Source organism: Acaromyces ingoldii (genome assembly GCF_003144295.1).
Source record: "Acaromyces ingoldii strain MCA 4198 unplaced genomic scaffold FA10scaffold_4, whole genome shotgun sequence".
In the NCBI taxonomy this organism is placed as follows: domain Eukaryota; kingdom Fungi; phylum Basidiomycota; class Exobasidiomycetes; order Exobasidiales; family Cryptobasidiaceae; genus Acaromyces; species Acaromyces ingoldii.
Window position 1 is genome coordinate 1385430 of NW_020290250.1, and position 20959 is coordinate 1406388.

At 56.7% G+C, this 20959-nt stretch overlaps 7 protein-coding genes across 7 annotated transcripts; 3 read left to right on the forward strand and 4 right to left on the reverse strand.

Moving 5' to 3' along the window:
- Positions 1-3880: 3880 nt before the first annotated feature.
- Positions 3881-6212, reverse strand: FA10DRAFT_268004 (hypothetical protein). The gene is made up of 2 exons (XM_025522138.1): positions 6052-6212; positions 3881-5950 (listed from the first exon to the last, which is right to left on the reverse strand). Exons 1-2 carry the CDS (start codon positions 6129-6131, stop codon positions 4147-4149), a joined length of 1884 nt encoding a protein of 627 aa, XP_025376640.1. The 5' UTR covers positions 6132-6212; the 3' UTR covers positions 3881-4146.
- Positions 6213-6369: 157 nt separating this feature from the next.
- Positions 6370-7024, reverse strand: FA10DRAFT_268005 (hypothetical protein). Its single transcript, XM_025522139.1, has one exon. It carries the CDS (start codon positions 6987-6989, stop codon positions 6585-6587), a length of 405 nt encoding a protein of 134 aa, XP_025376641.1. The 5' UTR covers positions 6990-7024; the 3' UTR covers positions 6370-6584.
- A 120-nt stretch (positions 7025-7144) lies between these two features.
- FA10DRAFT_302782 (hypothetical protein) lies at positions 7145-11886 on the reverse strand. Its single transcript, XM_025525168.1, has 2 exons — positions 7507-11886; positions 7145-7434 (listed from the first exon to the last, which is right to left on the reverse strand). Exons 1-2 carry the CDS (start codon positions 11781-11783, stop codon positions 7236-7238), a joined length of 4476 nt encoding a protein of 1491 aa, XP_025376642.1. The 5' UTR covers positions 11784-11886; the 3' UTR covers positions 7145-7235.
- A 629-nt stretch (positions 11887-12515) lies between these two features.
- Positions 12516-13540, forward strand: FA10DRAFT_287317 (hypothetical protein; the record flags this gene model as incomplete). Its single annotated transcript, XM_025524135.1, has 2 exons — positions 12516-12668; positions 12761-13540. 2 exons carry the CDS (start codon positions 12516-12518, stop codon positions 13538-13540), a joined length of 933 nt encoding a protein of 310 aa, XP_025376643.1.
- A 207-nt stretch (positions 13541-13747) lies between these two features.
- FA10DRAFT_232231 (subtilisin-like protein) lies at positions 13748-15610 on the reverse strand (the record flags this gene model as incomplete). Its single annotated transcript, XM_025518897.1, has 2 exons — positions 13748-14989; positions 15080-15610. The coding sequence occupies 2 exons, from the start codon at positions 15608-15610 to the stop codon at positions 13748-13750; spliced, it is 1773 nt and encodes a 590-aa protein (XP_025376644.1).
- A 1043-nt stretch (positions 15611-16653) lies between these two features.
- FA10DRAFT_261259 (hypothetical protein) lies at positions 16654-17314 on the forward strand (the record flags this gene model as incomplete). The annotated part of the gene is made up of 2 exons (XM_025520065.1): positions 16654-17194; positions 17241-17314. The coding sequence occupies 2 exons, from the start codon at positions 16654-16656 to the stop codon at positions 17312-17314; spliced, it is 615 nt and encodes a 204-aa protein (XP_025376645.1).
- A 126-nt stretch (positions 17315-17440) lies between these two features.
- FA10DRAFT_145549 (hypothetical protein) lies at positions 17441-19401 on the forward strand. The gene is made up of 4 exons (XM_025518064.1): positions 17441-17664; positions 17735-17767; positions 17832-19299; positions 19377-19401. The coding sequence occupies exons 1-3, from the start codon at positions 17612-17614 to the stop codon at positions 19273-19275; spliced, it is 1530 nt and encodes a 509-aa protein (XP_025376646.1). The 5' UTR covers positions 17441-17611; the 3' UTR covers positions 19276-19299; positions 19377-19401.
- Positions 19402-20959: the final 1558 nt, after the last annotated feature.

Below are 20959 nucleotides of genomic sequence, written 5' to 3' on the forward strand. Positions count from 1 at the left end.
CTGCACCGCCTCGGCAGCGTGCGGACCAGGCACCAGACAAGGCTGTTGGTAGAGGATCCGCTTCACACTAAGAAGAGTTGACAAATCAGCTCACACACAATCCCCTTGTTGTTACAAAGGCGTAAGTATGTGCGCCAATCTCACAACCGAAACGCAGAAGAGCTGCTGCAAAAATCAATGCAATGGTGAGCAGCAACCCCCCCCCCCCCCCCCCCCACCCGGGGGGTCCCGCTTTCTTCTTCCTTGCTGACTGACTCATGAGCATATTTAGGCTGCTATGGTCTCGGTTCCTAGGGCTTTCCACAGGAAAGCGACCTCGTTAAGACGCAGCTTCCGAGCTGGGTCTAGATCCCAGCTCACTCGACACCACCCAGTCACATCTTCGCTTCTGCCTCTGTCTTAATCTCCACCCAGCTGTGTCGACATCTTTCCCCATAATCTCTTCCCCAACACCTCTCAATTATGTGATTTTGTCATGACTCTCTTCGTTCCTCGCCCTTGCTCTCCTTCCTCATCAGACGTTCGTCGCGGCACTCTGGACAGGAAAGGACATGTTTGCTCCCTGACGCTGTCTAGCAAGGAGCCCCGCTGTTTTGCATTTGGCTCAGCACTTGGCGCATAAAAAAGGGTCGAGTACGGCGGGGTTCAAAGCGGTCTATAAGCGGAAGTGGTACTCCGCTTTGCGAGCCGTTGCGCCATGCTCGCGAGGCGCCTAATTTGCCGCCATCCTCGTCCATTGTTTTTTGTCCTGGCATCGAGAGAAAGCTGGTTGATCCCTCGAGTTTCGTGAAAGCTTCACGTTCTAATGAGCGCCGTGTGGATCGAGGGATATTTGAGCCATGTGACCATCTTTGAGATATAATAGAGGGATATGAGCGTGGCTCGAATGATCCTGTAAGCGAAAGCAGCCCGCAGAGCGGAGCCAGTCTGTACCTCCTTTCAGCTTTTGGTACGCCTAAGAACCCAAACCGTGGATTCACAGTCCGTCCAAGATCAGCTCAACGGTCCTGGCCGCAGAACTTCCACACAAGTGACTTAAAAACCCGCTTTTACGAAATTTTTTTCTCCCCTCCTCAAACCACCACCATCGCTTTTTGTCAGATTGTCAACAGAGACAAACATGCACTTCAGCAATTGCTTTGCCGCCATAATCTTCTTTGTCGCCTGTTCGAACGCGATAACGTCCGTCTATGCTGCCAATGTATTGGAGACGAGAGAGATTTACAGCTTCGATTACTGTGACCCCAGCGCCCCCGATTGCGAAGGTGACGGGGGTGTTGCACTATCATACGCCACGATCAAGACAATTTGTGCGTATGAAAATGCTCTGTTTCCTTCTTCAGAGTAAATTCTTACTTTCGACTGCCTTTCTCACCAAAAGGCGACAATGAATGCTCCGAGGTGAAAGATGAACATCAACGCGGTTGCTGCGCAAAGACGTGTATGAGTGAGTGGCTAACGAAGAGATCGAGGACAAAGATATCGAGAATTGAGGCCGCGTGTCACCCTCCTCTCAGAGTGTCATTCCACAAAGCGTCCTTATTATTGAAGTTCTCTCGAGCTATATTTGGATGCCTTGGCTGGACACGACAACGCTCAAAGGTCAAGCTCGCTCAGGGCACAGTGGGCCTTCTCATCGTCACACATCTCTGTCCGATTCTGCTTCGCATCCGTTAGTACAACGATCTACGATCGGTGATGTTGTGTTGACCGCCAAGTAGACCCTTTTCCTCTTTTCCAATTTCCTCTTCCTCTTCCTCTAGTGCTGTATTCCTTATCATGACCTGCCGTCATTCTCACATCTCGTAGCCGTATCAGAATTTCAGGTAGTGTGGTAGTGAATAAGACGAGTTCAATCAACCTCTTTTTCTGTAATTGCAAATGGTCGCTGGGCGGAGAAAGTACGCCGAGAAAGTCACAAGCACCCCGATTCCGCGGAACGGCCTTCCTCCTTTCTTTTTCTCTTCTCCGCCCAGCGAATGTTGCGGGCGGACTTGGGGATTATAGTTGAGGCCCAGCATACATACAACAGCGCCCCAGGGCTAGGTTGCGCGCCCTGTAGAATCTCGTATTGACCTGTATTGAGAAAGCCGCCCAACTTCTTGCCCTCACACTACCAGCACTGCATTTCTTCGAGGAACGACCCACAATCATGCAGCTCCCATACATATACATGGCCAGTGTTGCCTTCATCTTTGCCACCACGGCAATCAACGCTGCCGCCCTTCCTGACTCTTATTCTGTGGTCAACTACTGCTATAACGCAGGGGCGTGCTCTGTCGCTGACACTAAGGCTTCATGTCAGTAGGGCGCGGCGTCACATTCGAAGAGGGAACTTTGCGCTGCACAGGCTTGCAAGCTCACGCAGCAATCCATTTCCTTATCACGCAGGTGATGAATATTGCAAGAGAGTCTCGAACCCGACGCAGCATCAGTGCTGCCACGACAACTGCTATCGTAAGCATGGACGAACCACGTCACTAATCCCACTTTCTTTGCACTTACGTACTCGTTTGCTATGTAGGCTGCGCAGAAATGAATGCAGAATAGCTCTCACCCATGGGATAACAAAACACATCAAGACGTAGCCTCCAGAGCCCGGACCACTAACTTACACCAGCCGTTTCTTCCTTTTGTCTCTATCCACTAAAATCATGTCATTCTCCTACCTAATCTTCCTGTCCAACAATGTCATCTCCTTGAGAGCCTCTCCTCTCCTTGCCCGTACCCATCCCATTTCTTATTAGATGTCCGATGCGACACTCTGGACAGGGTAAAGACAGGTACGATTGACAATGCCTCTCACGGAAGGGCCGTTCTATTCCTACTCGCATTTGTTACCAGGCTTCAGCCCAGCGAGATGCTTTCGGTAAATTTTCCTCTCTCTCTAACACCTTTCCTTCGGTGGCCTGTGGTAAACTCTTCTTTCGTCTTTATTTTGTATCCTGCGTTCACCGATGAGTGTGATGATGTCAACGCCCTTGCTCTTCTGTGTACGAGAGAGCGTTGGCTGATAAACGTAGTCGAGACAATCGCGAGCACCCCAAATTTGCGGAGTTCTTACTTTTTGTTTTTTATCCGGCGAATGCTGAGGGGACGGACTTGGGGAGGATAGTTGAGGCCCAGCATACAAAAGCGCCTCAGGGCTAGGTTCCATTTCGCGCCCAATCAAGTATCGCATTGATCTGTATCGACCAAGTCGCCCACATTCTTGCTCTCACACAACCAGCATCGCTTTTTCTTCTTCAAGAAACAATCCGCAATTATGCAGCTCCCATACATCTTTATGGCCGTCGTTGCCTTCTCCTTTGCCACCACGGCAACCAACGCTACCACCCTTCCTGACTATTATACTGCGGTCAATTACTGCCATAGAGGAGCGCTGTGCTCGGACACCGACACTAAAGCTTCATGTCAGTGGGACGGGACGCGGTGTCACATTTGAAGAGGGAACATTGCGCGCTGCACAGGCTTGCAAAGCTCACGCAGATTTCTTATCACACAGGCGATAAATTTTGCAAGAAAATCTCGGATCCAACGCAGTATCAGTGTTGCCACAACACTTGCTACAGTAAGCATGGACGAATCGCGCTACACTACTACTAGTCCCTCTACCTTCGAACTTACGAGCCCGTTGGCTATGTAGGCTGCGCAGAAATGAGTGGAAAATAAATCTCTTCCACGGGATAAGAAAACGCCTCAAGACGTAGCGTGCAAAGCCCAGACCACTGACATACACTACTTCAGTCAGAATCCGGTTTCTTCTCCTCGTCTCTGTTCACCAACTTATGTCATTCTCCTACCTAATCTTCCTGCCCAACAATGTCATCTCCTCGAGAGCTTCTCGCTTCCTTGCCCATACTCAACCCATTTCTTTTCTTTTTTTTTGAGACGTCCGATGCGGCATTCATCGAGAAAAAGACATTTTTGCTCCTTGATATGGCGTCGCGAAGGGGCTCGCTGTTTTGCATTCGCCTCAGCTCGCAGCGAATAAAAGCACCGAGAGGGGACTGCCCTTCTCAAGATCAGATTGTTGCAAGAGTAGACAGATGGAACAGTAGTGAACCAAAAAGAGAAAACAGAGAGGGTTATCGAATGAAGTGGTAACATCGCAGTCATGAAGGAAGAACGGAGGAGGTCCCCACATTACTCGTATCCGCCATAGGCCGATTGTCGATTCGCATCGTACTGGTAGGGGGGAGCCGCGGCGGAGTCATCGATAGAAGAAGGTCCCAAGTGTTCTTGACCTGGAACGACGGAAATCCTCTTGCGAATGGCAAGCGGTGGCGTCGCAGCAGCATGGTCTGCGCCCGAGCCCGGCGTGTTAGGCCGATCGATGCCGGCGCCATTGCCAATGTAGTGGTCCGCAGCCGAAGAGTGGCTGTTTGAAGAGCTCATGTGCTGAGCCGAAGGTGTCCGTGCAAAGCCCTTTCTGAAAGCAGCAGCCGTCATTTTCCGCCCCTCGGGCGCCGCTTCGTACCCGCTTGTAGGCGGCTGGCTAAGCGACGCAAGGCTCTGCGATGCTGCCGTGGGTGGGGCGGGTGAGTACGATCTTCGCGCCGCCTCTTGAGCCGCACGGGTGGAGCCAATGGAGTGGAAGTAGGATTGGTCGTCTTGATTGGCGACGGCACCTGATGCCGCAGAGGGTGTTCCCACGACGGGAGGAGGCGTCATGATGCGAGGAGGAAGGGCGGCAGCGTAGCGCGAAGGCTCGCCCTGGTACGCTCCGTCCAGCGATTCTTGCGAAGGCCCACCACCCACAAGCTTCAAGGGCGCAGTCCCGCCCACCTGTCTCTCGTCGGGCGAGGTCGATGGCTGCATGTCGGGGAGTTGAGGCGGCGGTGGAATGCCCGAAGAGGTAGGCGATGCATACCGATCGGCAATGGGGTGCTGTGATGACTCGGTTCGGCTGTGGTAGTTGTCATAGCCCTCGCCGTTGGTCGTCGCATAGTTTCTTGATTGGCGCCACTCCTCCGCAGCGGAGTCCTCTGGGATGTCAGCCGCGGAAGACTCCTGTTGGTGCGACTCGTGGGTGACATTCGCGTCGTCGTCGAGTGTGCCGCGCTTGTTGAGCGAAGCATGAGTGGCATAGATGGGCGTCTGAACAGCATTATCGTCCTCTCCGCCAAATGCGCTGGTCTGGGTCGTCTCGTAAGGTGTGTCGAGCTGAGAGGCGTTAGGGTCAATGCTGTCGTCGCCGACCATTCCAGCTCCGGCACCACCATATCCGGCACCGCCATTGAGGTCGTGGCGGCTGCCACCGCCAAAGCCCGCTCCTCCGGCTCCGACAGGCGCGAATCCGACATCGGCAATGCATCTCGTCGCCTCCTGCATCAGCTGATCCGTCTTTGCCGTTCCCTCGTACTCGTCCCTCGGCATGCCCGGCTGGGTCTGGTTGAGCGGGATCTCTTCGATGAGCAACTTGCCAATCTCTGCCACAACGGTGATCTTTTCGGCGAATTCGAGCAGGCCGCCACACTTGATGCCCATCGCCTCCTTGGCGGTCCTCCTCTTGAAGTCGCCGATGGCGGCCTCCTCCTGCAGAAGCTCGACGCGGAGGCTCTCCATCTCTCCCCTAAGCTCCTTGAGCAGCGACGTCGTCTTCATCAGCTCCTTGTTCTCGGGCCCCATCTTTGCCAGCTTCTTCTCGACGCTCTCAATCTTGGAGCCCAGCGAGCGTTTCCGCGCCTTGAGATCGGCCAGTGCCTCCTCGCGGGTCCGGACGGATTTAAAGTGCTGCCTGATTGTGGCGAGATGCGCATTGAGGCGGACCTGCGACGTGGTGTAGTGCTCAAAGAGCAACGAGAGCTTGCCTAGCACATCCTGCAGATCCTCGCCCTCGGCCGCCGCCCACGCCTTGATTGCCTCGGCCGACTTGTGAAAGTCCTGGCCTGACCGTGTGTTCGACTTGATAAAGTCCTTCTCCGTGTTAATGACGTCCTGCAGCGATCTGTCGATTGCAAAACCGTTAAGCTCTCCTTCTTCTTCTTCTGGCCCTGCGCTTGCATCATTCTTCCTAGAACGTAAAGGCAAGGAAAGCATGGAACTCACTTAAGATCACGGTTGCCCAGCCCAAAGCCCGAAGGCAGGGTGCTCTGATGAGCGACGGATTGCTGAGCCTTTCTAAACATCGACATGAACGCTTCTCGGGCTGTGGTGGCGCGGGTGCGTGAGTGGATGGAAAGAGGAAATAAAGGACAGCCAGAGAGGTGGAGCGGTGCAATACGCAGGATCTTGGCTCTCGCCGATTTCTTAATTTTTTTTTCCACGTGTGGGGATGGAGGCCGGCACCGCCACCGTCGGCGCACGATCGGAGCAGGCGGTCATGACAAGCTGACTGTGGCCTCGGTCAGGCTTTGGCAATTGCGCCTCAAGAAACAGTAATGGGGCATTGCCAAAGCGTACAACAGGTTTGGTCTACAATAAGGACATCCATGATCGCGCCTGCTCAGCCCGGTACAGATCCACCAAGTGCCAATGCAGAGTCTGATGAAGCTCTTGGGTCCTGTCGAGGCGAGGGGTCGGTGAGCTCTATAAGCCGTCGTGGGGAGGCAAAGCCCTAAGCGTTGGTTGCGTGCATCTCTCTAGTCGCTCAGCAGGACGCCGTTGACGAAGCCCCAGATCCCCAGGCCAAGCGTAAGCAGGCCTCCAAGCTTACACCCTGGTCCCCAGGCTGGTCTCGCGCAGGCCGAGTCATAAGAACACGCCTTGTAGGTGAAGTGGTAGCATATACCGAAGATGACGATAAAAACGGCAGTCTGAGACGCGCTCCATGATCCCTGCGTCCATTGCTGCCCATTCCGTCTCGCCGGCTCGCCCACGGGCGAGCTGGCAGACTTGCCGCTGTGGTCAGACACCTCTGCTGCTGCTGGATCGTCTCCTGTTGGCGCATGTTGCCGACAAGTCGAACGCTGCCGCTCCTCTTGATAAGTCCGCAAGAAGAGGAACAAGAGTATTGCACCATAAATAATAGGCAGGAAGCTGTCCATGCCCTGGTCGGATAATGACGAAAACAAGGTCGCCCGGAGGGCTTAGGCACAGTCTGGGACCTACGCGCCGTCCACAAGGTCGGCTCGGCAATTTCGTAGCTTCAACTCTCCGGCACACAATCAAGGTAAAAATATCTCTCTCGCGCCCACATCGAGTGTGCCACAGATGTTCAGTAACAGCGAAGAACAAGAAGAAGATGTACAGTACAATGCAGAGCGGATAATGAAGAGAGAGAGGAGACAGATCTATGAGAGCCTAGCAAGGGCCTCCACGAGGGATCCCACCTCGGCGGCGTCGGCGTCGACCTTTGCCATGGCGCTCTTGGGACCACTGAGGACAGTGTCCTTGTCGCGCTTGTTCAGCGAGGAGAATCGCGCAAGAAGATCGCCATCGATGAAGCCGGCGCTGGGGCTAACGCGATGGTCGGTCCGAAGCATTCTCCAGCTGCAGAGTCGAAAAGAAAACGGGGGATCAGCAATCTGCACCGTGCGCGAAAAGTGATGGGTAGGAACTCACTCTTCGGCAGAGATACCGCCAATGGGCTCGATAAAGTCATTGAGGTTCCGCTCGACCTGCGTCGCAATGTGTCCCTCCCTTTCGCCCAAGCTTGCAATGACGCCAATGGCGCCGGCAGCCGTGACAAAGACGAGCCTCGGGTCAATGTCGTGGGTACGCCCCGTCCTGGAAGATGCAGAGCCGACGAGGCTCGACCGTCTGAACTTGTTGACGAGGTCGCCGTAGTGGTAGGCACCGCGCCTCTCCATGATGCGCGACCATCCGTCCGAATGCTGCAGGACGTCGTCCTCGTCTGGCGTCTGTCCGGCCTCGATGTTTCTCAGGATGGCCTCTTTGCGGTTGCGCTGCGCATCGTCGGACAGGGCGAGGCGCTGCGACGTGTAGAGGTTAAAGGCAATGTCTGCGCCAATGTACGTCTGCGAGCCTGCGCCAATCTGCTCGGCCGCCGTCGTCCAGTAAGGATCGCAGTCGCGCGACATTTCCTGGAGCACATTTGCCTTGCTGGCACCTGCCGCATCGTTGACCCTCAGAACGACGAGGCTCCTGAGCGCATCGCCCACCACGAGCAGCTTCTCCTGCGGCGAGCTGAGGGTGATGGCCGTGAATGCCGCCGACCATCTGCCCCGCTCAGTGAGGTCTCCGTTCTCGTCCTGCCCCAGCATCCTCGAGTCTCCCTCTGCATCGTCGTCTTGCCAGTCGTCGTCTGCTTGGCCTGCTTGCTGTTGAGAGTAAAGAACGACCTCCGAGTTGATCGCGGCCGCCACAAAGCGCGAGACCTGAGCCAACGCAAAGACGTTTCCTCTGACGACCTTCTGGAAGACAAGCTTGAGCTTCCGCGTGGACGAAGAGACTTCAAAGCCGAGGATCCTCCCTTCCGTCGTCTCCTTTCGGTCCGGCAGCGAGGTGCCCGTTCCCACAACGAGGAGCTCGCGCTCATCATCTTCACCCTCATCACTGTTTGCAAGCCGCATGAACTCGACGCAGTTGGGCCGCTCGCTCGCCTGCAGACTGTACTCGTCGAGCCTCTCAAACGTCTCCGAGTCAAAGAGGAGCACTTTGCCGCCCGCCTTGATCTTCGTCTGCCTTCCCTCGGGCATAAACGTCCACGTCGCCACGCCCAGCGCCTTTCTTGCTGCAGACTGCGCAATGGCCAGGGGGTTGTCCATGCCAAGGGGCACGGTGCGGACATCGAGCTTCTGGATGGCGCCGAGCTGGGTGAGTCGCAGCTCGTTGGCTATCGCAAAGACGAGGCACTGGCCCTCGAAGCCGCCATTGGCAGTACTCGACGTCGAGAGCTGCGCGACATCGACGACGTCGCGGTGCTTGACGGCAGAGTAGGTCAGGCGGGTGCCCTCTGCAAAGAGGACCGTGGGCCGGTCGCAGGCGGCAAAGACGGCGTGGAGGCCACGAGAGGTGACAAAGGACCGTAGGAGCAGTGGGTGAGTGCCGAGCGAGGCGGTGCGACGCTCCGTGACGAGAATGGCCGAGCTGAAGGACGACTCCACGGGCAGATCGAGGGCAAAAGAGTACAGAGTGCCGTCGCCCAGGCCAACGAGGAGGTGCAGTGGCGAGTGCGCCACGGCATCGCACCCTCCCTTGACGACGGCGAACGTATGCAGCAGGACGGAGCGGGGTAGTGAAGGAAGGTGGCTGTCGAGTGCGTCGGGCGAAACGTCGTTCAGGTCGGGTAGCTGGAGCATCGAGACCTTTGCCGGATTCCAGAGAGCGACGGCTGCATAGGCGGCAGTGCTGCCTCGAGCGGCCGTCACATCGATGCTGCATGCTTCGCCGGCTAGCTTGGTCGTGGCGACTGCCTCAATACTGCCGGGATAGACTTGCAAGAGGGTCAACTCTGCGCCCTTGGTGCCCACGAGCACCTGCCCCGTCGTCGTGGCAGAGGCGCAGGAGATCGCCACGGGCGATGCCCACCGTGCGACAACAGCCGAGGTGTCGGATGCTACGATGGAGACGGCCTTCTCCGTCACGTGGACGAGGTGACGGCCGTCTTCGAGGCCGTGGACGAGGAGGCAGGCCTCATCACAGCCAAGGCCTGCTGAGGTGAATGTCGACGTGGCATCTTCGAACGTTCCCTTAACCGAGTCGAGGGCGAGGAACCTCGTATGGGAGGGGTAGCCGAGCGCAAGCAGACGAGTAATGCCCGCCCCATCGGCGACACTCCAGATCCTGCGCACATCGGGCTCCTGAAGCGAGGCCACATCCTCGACAGCGACGCCGTTTCGCACGACACGGAGGCTGCCCGTGGGACCGGTGCCGCTGCAGGTGATGATTCTGGCCTGGGCGCTCTTGGAGCTCGAGGGGGAGCCGCCGGAGCCGTCATCGGCGACAAAGTCGAGGATGGGCGCCAGGTTGGGCCACCGCTGCACCTCTTCGAGCACGTCATCGGTGGCCAGCCTGTACAGCGTCGAGTCGCCACTGGCACTGGCAACAAAGACAAAGTTCTCGCCCAGGTAGGCGATGCCGTGGGGCCCACCCGGCTGGGGAATGTCGCCGAGGAACTTGGTCGACATGGCAACGGGCCTGAAGTTTGTTGTCGACGATTGCGGCTGCTGCTCGAGGCTGATTGTCAATAGATCAAGGCGACCAGCGCGGGTGCCAAAGAGAACAAAGAGCTTTGCTGAGCCGTCGGCATTGATGCGCACGCCATCGTCTTGCTCCTCGTCAGATGACGTGGCAGGCAGAGGCTCCTTTACAACAGAGGCAGCGGCGACCATGACTGGCCTGTCTATGCCTGCACGGAGGATCCTCGGAGCACCAACAGCTGCTGCTGATGTGCTTGCGCTCGACCTTCGCCGAGCCGAGGTGGGCGAGGTGGGAGAGAGCGTGGTTGCGGTGGCTGCGGTGGCAGCGGTGGCGGCGCCTTCCTCGGCGGCAGGCTCCTTGCTGCTCGAGCCGGCAGCCGACCGCCTTCGCTTTCCGCTGCTGGTGCACAGCTCTCGGCCGGTGGTTGGGCTCGTCGCCAGCATGGCCGAGGATGAAGGACTGGTGCTGAATGCCGATGAAGATGCGCTCGTGCGCCGCTGCATGCCGCCCTTGGCTTCGCTTCCGCTCGCCTTGCGCCTCTTTCCAGCTGCTCCTGCTCCAGCTCCAGACGGGGCTGCTGCTGCTGCTGCATGGCCAGTGGGCGACTTGGGCGTGTCGCGCCGCTGAGGAGACTGAGGGGGCGGTGGGACGAGGAGGATGCTCGTCTCGCTAAAGACGAGGACGCCGCCGCCGGCCCTTGCAGGCAGGCTGACGAGCAGATGGGCGCCCAGCGCATCGGCGTAGGGCAGCGGCACGTGGGCTCTGGCCAGCGACGAGGCAGCGAGTGCCTGCTCGGCCGCTCTCTCTTCCTCTGCCGACCTCGTAGCGCCCATCGCCGAGGGACCTCGACCGCGCGACGACGTCGAAGGCAGCGCATCCTCGCTTGCTCCTCCTGCCTGGCCAAAGGAGCCCGGCATCCTTTCCTCGTCGTCCTCTTCCGTTTTCTTCTTCGAGCCTGCTTCCCCTGCAGCAGCAGCAGTAGCGGCGCCTTTGCCCGTGGTCGAAGTCGACGGCGAAGTTGGCGACGGTAGTGGCTTGGGCGAGGGTCCCCAGGGCGCCGGCTTGAGCTCCTGGTCCTTTGCGTCGAGGCGATGGAAGGAAAGGACAGGGAGGCACTGCATGCCCAGCCCGGGCAGCCGCGAGGGGATGCTGGAAAGCGAGAGGAGCGCGAGCGTCGGTCGAGCTGCGTCGAGAAAGAGCGAAGAGATGAGGTGCGGGTGGGGTGTCCGGACGGTGAAGGCCGACGATGAGCGAGGGAGCCCCGGCTCGAGGTCGTCCTGGTGCAGCGCGGCCACTTGCTCCTCGTCGACATCATCGCCCTCTGCGCCACCACCTTGCTTCGAGTCCAGCGGGACCACCTTGAGCACGCCTGCATGGGTGTGGGCAAGGAGGAGGCCGGCGGCATCGTCGATGTCCAGGGTGATGCCCGTCTCGGCGGGCTGCCGGCCCAGCTCGTCGACCTGCACCACCGCCCGCGTCTTCCACTGCCCATGCTGCCTCGACACGGCAATGATTCGCGGCTGGTGGTGGTCCGTGAGAATGAGAAACACTCCGCGGCGCTGGACAACCTTGATGATGCGCGCATTCAACGGCAGCGTCAAGACCGCCGTGTCGTCCAACGGCTGGAAGCTGAGCGACGTGTGCTGCACCGAGCAGATGTAGCGCCGGCCCTCGAGCTCGACCAGCGACGCCTGCGTCGAGGCCGAGGCCGCGTGCGTGTGGTGGAGGTAGTACATTGCAGTTTGTACCACCAAGCAGCCCGTCGACGTTGGAAAAAAAGGGAATTGTCTCTCTGTGTCGGCTTGTCCAAGGTCGCTGCCGAGGAGAGACGGACGGACGGGGGGGACAAGAAAGTCAAAAGTCGCGCATTGGCCTACCACCAGCTCGGCAGGCAGCGCGGCGGCTCCACTTACGCGCGCGCGCGTGCGAGAGAGATGCACTTTTCTTAGCTCATTCTGTCTGATCCAGCTGAACCCTGTGAGCCTCTTGCCTCCTACCGCGTCCTGCAAAGTGAGCGCCAGGCAATCAGTCCGATGTCGTGTGCTCTGCTTGCCTATTGAAAGTGGCGCCTCCAGTGACTCAGATGTCAGAAGCGTTAAGCTGAAGTGATCAGAAGCGGCTTCCATAACCCCGTTCAGCCCGGGAGTGTCGCCAGAAGTGAGCAACCGTGAGATTCGTCTACAACCTCAATCCTCGCGAGTCTGTCGCGTGCCTTGATTGAGTATCGCTGCAAGCCGACTGTTCCATAGTGTTGGCAGGGCCTTCAAGAGATCGATTGCATGTTCTATACCGTCACAAAGGAGACGTTTCTTATAGTAGCGGCCCCAGCATCGACCTTGGATGTAGTAGCTAAATCCGCGAAAGACGGCCGGCACGCTTTCCCTCCACCTGTGCGCTAGTTCTTCCCCACGTCTGTTTCCCGCTCGTTGCGCTTTTACTCCTCCAGCAGCCGTACTAAGAAAGAGAACATGGCTGAACACAATAGCACCGCTGTCGTCGTCGTCGTGCACGATGTCCTCGGCACGCTCTTTTCCCTGTCGTCGCCCATCAAGGCGCTCCAGTCGATCTTTGGGCCTCAGCTGCAGGACTACCCCCCCAATTTCGCCGAGCTGATCGTCATGGTGCGTCGCCGTGCTTGTGTCTCTCCTTTCCCTGTCCCCAATTTTTTTCCCCTGGTCCACACTGACCTTTGCATGAATACTGCAACGAACAGGACTGGTACCACGAAGCCCAGCGAGACTTTGCCACGCTGTCCATCAATGGCCGCTACAGGCCGATCGCCGACGTGTTCAAATCGGCGCTGCCCCGCGTGCTCCTCCAGGCCGGCCTGGCCCCTCCCGCGTCGTTTGCCTCGTCGGTTCTTCCCCCCGGCACCTTTGCCTCGGCCGACGGCGCGACAGACCCGTTCGCGGGCGACGCCGTGGTGGACAAGATGATGGCCTCGCTCCAGGCCCTCGAGCCGCGGCCAGGCATGGTCGATGCCTTTGCCTCCATCTACGCGAGCAGGCCCGGCCTGCAGATCTGGGGCGCCACCAATGGCTCCCTGGACCTGACCAAGAAGCTGTTTGGCAATGCACTGGGCAGCGACGTCCGGCTTGTCTCGTCCAAAGAAGAGCTCGAAGCTGCACAAGGGCAAGGGCAAGGGCAAGGGCAAGGGCAGGGGCACGGACGCGGACGAGCGGTGGGCCTCTACTCGTGTGACGAAGACCAGGTGGCCAAGCCGGACCCGCGTGTCTACAAGACGGTCCTCGGCCGCATCGTCGACGCGAGAAGCAAGCCATCGAGCGCGACGTCGACCTGGTTCGTCGCAAGCCACACCTGGGACCTCTTTGCGGCCCGCACCGCCGGCTTCCAGCACACGGCGTGGGTCTCTTACGAGGAATTCTACGACTCGCACGGCATCTACGGCACGCCCGACATTGTGGGCAAGGACATGGCCGAAGTTGCGCAAAAGATCCTCGACTTTGAGGATGGCAAGAAGGATCCGAAATAGGCGCAGACAATCTCCAATTGCGATTCCCTTGCTTTTCATCTTCTTGGCTACAGATGTGGTTTCCAGCCACTCTTGAAATAAAAAAAGAGAGGAATTGTGGAACAGAAGAGAGTGAGAGCGTGTGGGTGTGTGCGTGCGGAGGTGCAAGGGGAAGAGAGAAGAGGAGGGTTTGGGAGGGAGGGGTGTAGGAGAGCAAGGGAGACACCTCTACACAAAGACGCTGGACAGCTTGTCAAAGACAGGCGTGCCAAAGCCCGTGACGGGGTCCCAGCCCTTCTGAGCGGGGAAGCCCGTGGTGTTGCAGCCCTTTGCGCTTCCAATGGTAATGTCCTTGAGGCCCTTTTCGCCCTTTCCAGAGTACAGGGCTGGGTTGATGAAGCCGAGGGTGGACTTGCCCTTGGCCAGTCGCTCGTCATTGACCAGGGCCAGAATGCCGGCGACGAGTGGTGTCGAGGCAGACGTGCCGCTGATCAGAGAGTACCGACCGCCAATGACAATGACGAAACGAGAGCCCTGGGCCGCCAAGTCGGGGTAGGCGCGTCCCTTGGGGTTGTACAGGCCCTTGAACTTGTCGCCGAGCGAGGCGACGTAGGCATCGACGGTGTCCTTTTGGTACTTTGGCGTGGGCCACACGTCGGAGAAGCCACCGCCGCTGTAGAAGGTGTCGACGGCTCGCTCGGGGTTAAAGGCAATCGTGGCGCCCACCGTGACGGAGTAAGGGCAAGAGGCGGGGAACGAAGGGAGGAACTTTGGCGTGTTTTTGCCGTCGTTTGAGAAGCAGGTGCCATCGTTGCCCACGCCGTAGTCGCCCGAGGCAAAGAGCATCGTGGTGCCACGCGCGCCGAGGGCGGCAATTTCGCGGCAGACACGCTTCTGGTAGGCCAGGGGAACAGTCTGCTCGTCGTCGCCGTACGAGGTGCTGACGATGCTGGGCACCTTCTTCTTCTGGAGCAGGTACTCGAACTCGCTGCTGTAAGGCTCGTTTGTGTTCGTCGGCGTGTTTTTGTCGGCCTTGAACGGCGGGCGGCCGGCCACGTCGTAGAAGGTAACGGGAATGTTGTAAGCGACGCCACCAAAGGCCTGCACATCCAGGTTGGCCTCGCTTCCGGGCAAGGACTGGTTGTTGATGCCGCCGTCGATGGACACAATGTTAAAATCGTAGCCGGCCTTTGCCGCATCGGGCCTTTCGGTAGAGAGGAACTGCTTGAAGTCAGACTTGATGGCGTACTGCTCGAGGAAGCCAGAGATCGCGACGCTCTGACCCTGTGCCTTCTTGACCTTGTAGTCGACCGTCTTGTAGTACTCTCGCAGGCACAGGATCGTCGTCGCGTTGACGTGGCACTCGGCGGGGACACCATTAGTGTCGACGCTGTTGACGTTGGCGATGCGCACCCTGCCGTCGGCAGGCTCCGACTCGGCTTCGGCAATGCCCTTGAGACGGTCCAGGCCCTTTTGCACCGTCTCGCTCGTGGCGGCCAGCGGCTTCCAGTCCGCCGGCAGCTTGTCCTCGAGAATCTCGGGCGTCTCCATGGATCGGACCTGACCAAAGTACGTCGTGCCGCTGATGAGATCAATGTGGCCATTGAGAGACCTCGGCACCGCGTACTCGGTCGTTCGGATGAGCTGCCGGCCCGTCTCACGGTGCTCCCAGACGGCAAAGTCGGCATCGCCCAGCAGGGCACGGGCTTGCTTGACCGTCATGGCGGCGTGGAGCCAGTCGCCGGCCACGGAGCGCTTCTGATGGTCCTCCTGGACGCCGTGATCGGCGAGCCAACGTCGAACTGCATCTGCGGCGCCTTCCTCGGGCTCGAGATAAGAGTTGACCTCTTCGCGCGACAGCCACTGTCCATACGATGCAGAGTCAGGGTGAGCAATGTCGAGGAGCTTTTCCTCGAGCTCTTCGCCACGCTTGTGCTTGAGGCCGATGCGGAGGGGGAGCACCACGTCGTCGGGCGCCGTCGACTTGCGCACCCATTGCTCGGGCGCGTGCACAGACTCTTTGATGACCATGTTGCTCGGCAGGGCGCCCACGGCGGCGACAAGCGTCGCCAGTGCAATGGCAAACTGCATCTTGCCTTGTTGTCTGTGCTGCTGTGTTGTTGAATCGGGGAATAAAAGGAGCGTGCAAGACGAGACCCAGGTCGAGGGAGGCTTGGGAGGAAAGAGGGTCGTCGTCCAAACAGGGGGACAGGGAAGGGGGTGGGGGCAGGAGGAGTAGCACGGCAGGAGGGGAAGGGGTGAGGTTTGATGGAGGGGAGGAGTAGCCACAAAACCACAGCCAAGACCAGCCAAGGCAGGGGGGGTTTATTTCCCACTGAACGGGCGCTCAAAGCGGAAAATATGCGACTGACGCGATTTGATCAACCCTCTAGCTTGCTACCCGCTTCCATTCTGCGCATCTTTCCCTTTAATATCCGCTCATAGGCCCATGATAACAAATCGGCGAAAATAGGCGCTAAGGAAGGGGGTGTTTGTGCCTTCACTCAAATATATTTTCATTTTGTCTTACTAACCCTAGTCTCGAAGGAAAGAACCTTCTAAGGCCAAGATAAAGCATGGTTCCTGAAGGCAAGACCGCGTGCTTCGTCCTGGCCTTGATAGCTGATGATGCGTGATGCTTGCTGCATGTTGCTTCGGTCATTCGGAGCGTGGAGTCCACGGACATTGGTGCCGACATGGGCCCAGTCACCCGAGTCAATTGTCTGCTCTCCTGCTCCCCTGGAAAGGAAGTCCTGGAAAATCAGAGCAGACTAGCCATCAAAAGGACACGACAGTAGTCAATCTCATCCAACATGGGCAGCCGTATTTGTGCAAAAGAGGAATGACCTATGGAATCGCTGCTCTCGAGCTGCTGAGGTGACCTCAGAGTATTCTGAATCTTTCACCGCGCTGACGCACAGCCTCTTACTTTGGAAGCACCATTAAAGCAGTAGGGGCGTTAAACAACTCTTTTGGCCAGCAAAGGCCCGAGCAACGTCCGGGTGCCAAGACGCCCACCGCCTCTTTTCTGTGGGTCTAGTTGAAAGTGTTCCAAGCAGGAAGAGTGTGAATTGAGTTGCCACATCTTACGAGACGAACAGCATCTTTCTCCTTTCTCATCCTCCATAGGCAGCATGAAGTTCTCGTCCTGCATGAAGTTCTCGTCCTTCATCCTCATCACCATTCTTCTCTACGCTGTCACTCTCTTCGCTAGCGCTGGCGCTGAAGAAGACGGAGAATTGAGCTTGGTCAAGCGAGCGAGGACTAAGAAGAGACACCGGGAGCACCTTTCCAACCACTGGTTCGCCGACTATGGTGCTTTTCACCAGCAAAAGGTCGACGATGGCAACGACAATAGCCCGCGTCTTCAGACAACGCACAAAACAGCGCAGGCAGAGACGTCTCACAGGCCCCAGCGGAACAAAGCAGCGTCTTTCGTCATCCCAGAGTCTTCCGACCATCTGCCAGGAAGCAGTGCAGAATGGCAGCTGTCGAGGGAGGACTCGCCCTGTTCTTCGCAAGATTGGGAGCCGGGAGGTCCTCCCCCCACGTCTTCTTCTTCAGCTGAATCTGGAGACTGGAACTCTCAAGGGACCTTCTCAGCGTCTTACTCTTCCGATTGGGATCCAGAGCAAGCTCGCCGGCACACTTCGTCGACCGCTCGAACCCGAAATCGTTCGTCTCTCTTAAAGGCAGCAACGAAGCCTAAAGCTTTCGAAAGAAAGGCAGGATCGTCCTCCAAGATTGCAGCAAATGACGTCCGCCTACGTGGAGCCAGAAAGTCAGCAGCGATAAGTCGTACCTCTGGTACTGAGAAGCTAAATTCTCGCATCGCGATTAGTACACCGACGTCGCGGCAAAAACAGTTGCCACTTGACAGCCTCGACATGACATTGGGGATGCCGAGGATGAATGACCCGATAGCCCGGGCAGAGAGCGAAGAAGCCATGAAAGCCTACACACGAAGTGTGGCGAACGGTACACCTAAAGAAAAGGCCCAGATGACACTTGTCAACAGGATCTTTCGGATCTGCAGTAGGATCAGGGAAACATCTTCGTGCAAAGCTTACGACCCTTGCTTCAAGCTTCTGGATGGTGAACGAGAGGCGATGGGCAAATTCTTTCTCTCAATTTTTAAGAGGAAGGTAAATAGCTTTCAACAGGCTATCTTTCGCAAGAAGAGAAAGGAAGTTGATGAAAAAAGGGCCCGTGAAGGATACGATCCTACTTTGAACGAATTCAAGAAAGGTATGGTGCCAACGACGGAACAAGAAAGAGATTGGGAAGAGTACAATGATTATAAGCGACCCAGTCGGCTATTAGACGCTCATTTCAAGCCGGATGCGCAGCCCTCTGGTTCTTGGACCCAAAAAGAAAGCCTTGAGGTACAAGACCTCCCCGCAAAGTATCCAAATAAATTCGACACTCTCAGAACGAGGTACCAGCTTCTCCGAGAAAGGCAGTCACGTCCAGAGACAACAGCAGATCAAGGTTCCGGTCAGGTGGGCGAGATCGACCATAAGGAGAAGGCCAAGAAAGATCACCACAACCTAATGGTTCGCCCAGAATGGGCCTCAAAGAAAACAAGGAAACATCCCTCTCTCCTCTCGCATGGCCAACAAGATGAGGATGAAATTAATTCGACTACCCCAAGCCCTCATCGGTCTTTCGAATCCGATCACACCTCGGCAGCAACATCAGATGTGCCTCGGAGGCATCAGCAAGCCCTTCCAATTGATTTGTCGGATGATGGCGAGGCGGCCCTCTATGGCGACCAAGAGCAGGCACCATCGCTCTCCTCGAACCTTTCAGGAGGCTTACTAAGAGACTCAACTATTCCTCGACGCCCAAGGTCGGAGCGGAGGACCTTTCCGAGAAAGCTTCAAAAGAAAGGGGCAAGTGCGCCGAAACAGTCAATAGATCTTCTGGCCGATTCTCTCGATGTAAAGACATCTGGCTTTTCGGGTTCTTATGATGAGCAAGGAAGACAAATCCGGGCCGAGCTCGATAAGGTTACCCAGAAGGTCATAAAGGCCTTCCAGAGACATGATCAATCATTTTTGCCCGCCCAAGAACAAGGTGTAGAGCTCGGTAAGGCGATCTTTGATGCGCACCGTAAGCTCAAGCAGGAAATTATCAAAAATGAACCGCACCAGGCTAGACGACAATTCTTCCGATTGAACAGCAGCTACGAAAAAGTCATTGGTCGAGCAGACTACGATCTTTATAAATCTCTCGCTTCACAGCAGTACAACATGGCATACCGGCGACAGGAGTATGAGGAGTGGAAACTGAAGCAACGAAAGTTTTATAGTAGACGCTATGGGCCGAGCTCGAAATGGTCGGTCATGGGATTAACGCCAACGCCGAAGCAAGCAGAAGCAAGGGACCAGCTACGAAATTATCAAAACTTGCAAACAAAAATGAAAAGGTTGGCGAGCCACCCGAGTAAACACGGCCCCGAACGGAAGCCATGGTCACAGGAAGACACAAACCTGCTTTATAAGCTTCTCCGCGAGCGTCCAGGGCTCAAGAGCCTCCGTGAACGTTTTGATGAGTTCAAATACAACATTCCGCCAGAGTACTGGCGAGAAACGACAAGCGGAGCTTCATCGCCACATGAAGGCGGCGACAAGGAGGTGAGAAGCGAAAGCAAGCCAGAGAAGGGCAAGATGGTCGTCGGCCCAAGCCGGTACAAGAGACTGAGAATGACGGAAGAGCTGTACCCCGGCGATGAGGGGAAACTAGACCACTAAGTCCTAGAGCTCCTATGCTATTCTGTCAGTAATGTGATGCCTGTGTCGTGAGAGTAACGCTGTGTCTAAGATCTCGCTCTGATCTACCCTGCGCCCTGTAGGAACCGAACCTCAAATGACTTGAAGCAATCGTCATCTTTGTCATTAGACCGCTCTTCTCCCTCTGACCTCTCGAAAGCTGCTTCTGCTTTCCTTCACTGGATATCAGCAGCTGCACTGGCCTCGTTTGGCTGCTGTGTGATGAGTATTGCAAATCATTTCCGTCATTCGGGCGTGAAGTCCGCGGTCATCGATATTGACATGGGCCCATTCCTCCTCCATTGAGCTGCTGGCGACCTCCGGGGCTTTGGAGCTTTCACCGCGTTGACGCACAGCCTCTTACTTTGGATGCCCCTTTCAAAGCAGCAGGGGTGTTGTGGTGCTCTCTTGGACAACAATGGAGCGAGCAACGTCCGGGTGCAAAAACGCCTATCGACTCGGGTCTGGTGGCCCACTCGAAAGTACTCCAAGCAGGAAGAGTGTGAAGTGAATTGCCACATCTTACGAGACGACCAGCGCCTTTCCCTTTTTTCTCCCTCCATAGACACCATGATGAAAATCTCCTCTTTCATCCTCATTGTCATTCTTCTGCATGCTATCACTTTTGTGGCTAGCGCTGAAGAAGACGGCGGGGTGAACTTGGTCAAGCGAGCGAGAACTACGAGGATGCACCGGGAGCATACTTTCGAAAACTGGTTTGCCAATCTCTCTGGTGAGATTCCGCAGCTAAATGCCGACGACGGCAATAACAACGATTCGCTTCTTCAGACACCGCCCATAGTAGCCCAGGCAGGAACATCTCGCAGGCCCCAGCGGAAGAAGGCACCGTCTTTCCGTATCTCAGAGTCTTCCGATCATCTGCCAGGAAGCAGTGCAGAAAGGCAGCCCTCTACGGATGACTCGCCCCGCTCTTCGCAGGATTGGAAGCCGGATGATTCTTCCTCGATATATTCTTCCTCCTCAACAGAGTCTGAGGAGCCGAGCTCTCGAGGCGGCTCCTCAGCATCTTACTGTTCCAAGGATTGGGATCCACACTACGCTCGCCAGCGCAGCTCGTCGACTGCACGAACTCGTGCCTCCACCTCAAGAACAGCGACGAAGCCTGAAGCCTTTAAAGTCAAGAAAGGATCCTCCTCCAAGACTGCAGCAAAGAATACTCGCAGAAATGGAGCCAATAAGTCATCAGCACTCATTCGAACCTCGGGTGGTGAAAAGCCGGCTAACACAGTGAATCCATCAACATCCCCACTGGATTTATTGTCGCTCCACAGATCCCAAAGGGAAAGGGAAAGGGAATTTCCAAGGATGAGTGACTCCAAAGCTTGGGCAAAGAGCGAAAGAGCCATGGGCGTCTTTGAACAAAGCGTGGCAGCTGGTAAACCTCAAAATAAGGCTCAGGCAGCACTTGCGAACAGCCTTTTTTTAATTTGCAAAAAGCTCAAGGAAGCTGCTTGGGACAACAAACAGCACGACTCTAACCAACAATACTTTAAGCTGGACGAGTCTGAAAGAAAGGCTTTGGACGGACCTGCTCTCTCACGTTTTCAGCGCAGGGCGAGACGTTGGCAAAATGGGCCCTGGAGGAGGCAAATTGGAAAATTAGGCGATCGGGAAGCAGAGCTGTACTATCAACGATATGGTCCCT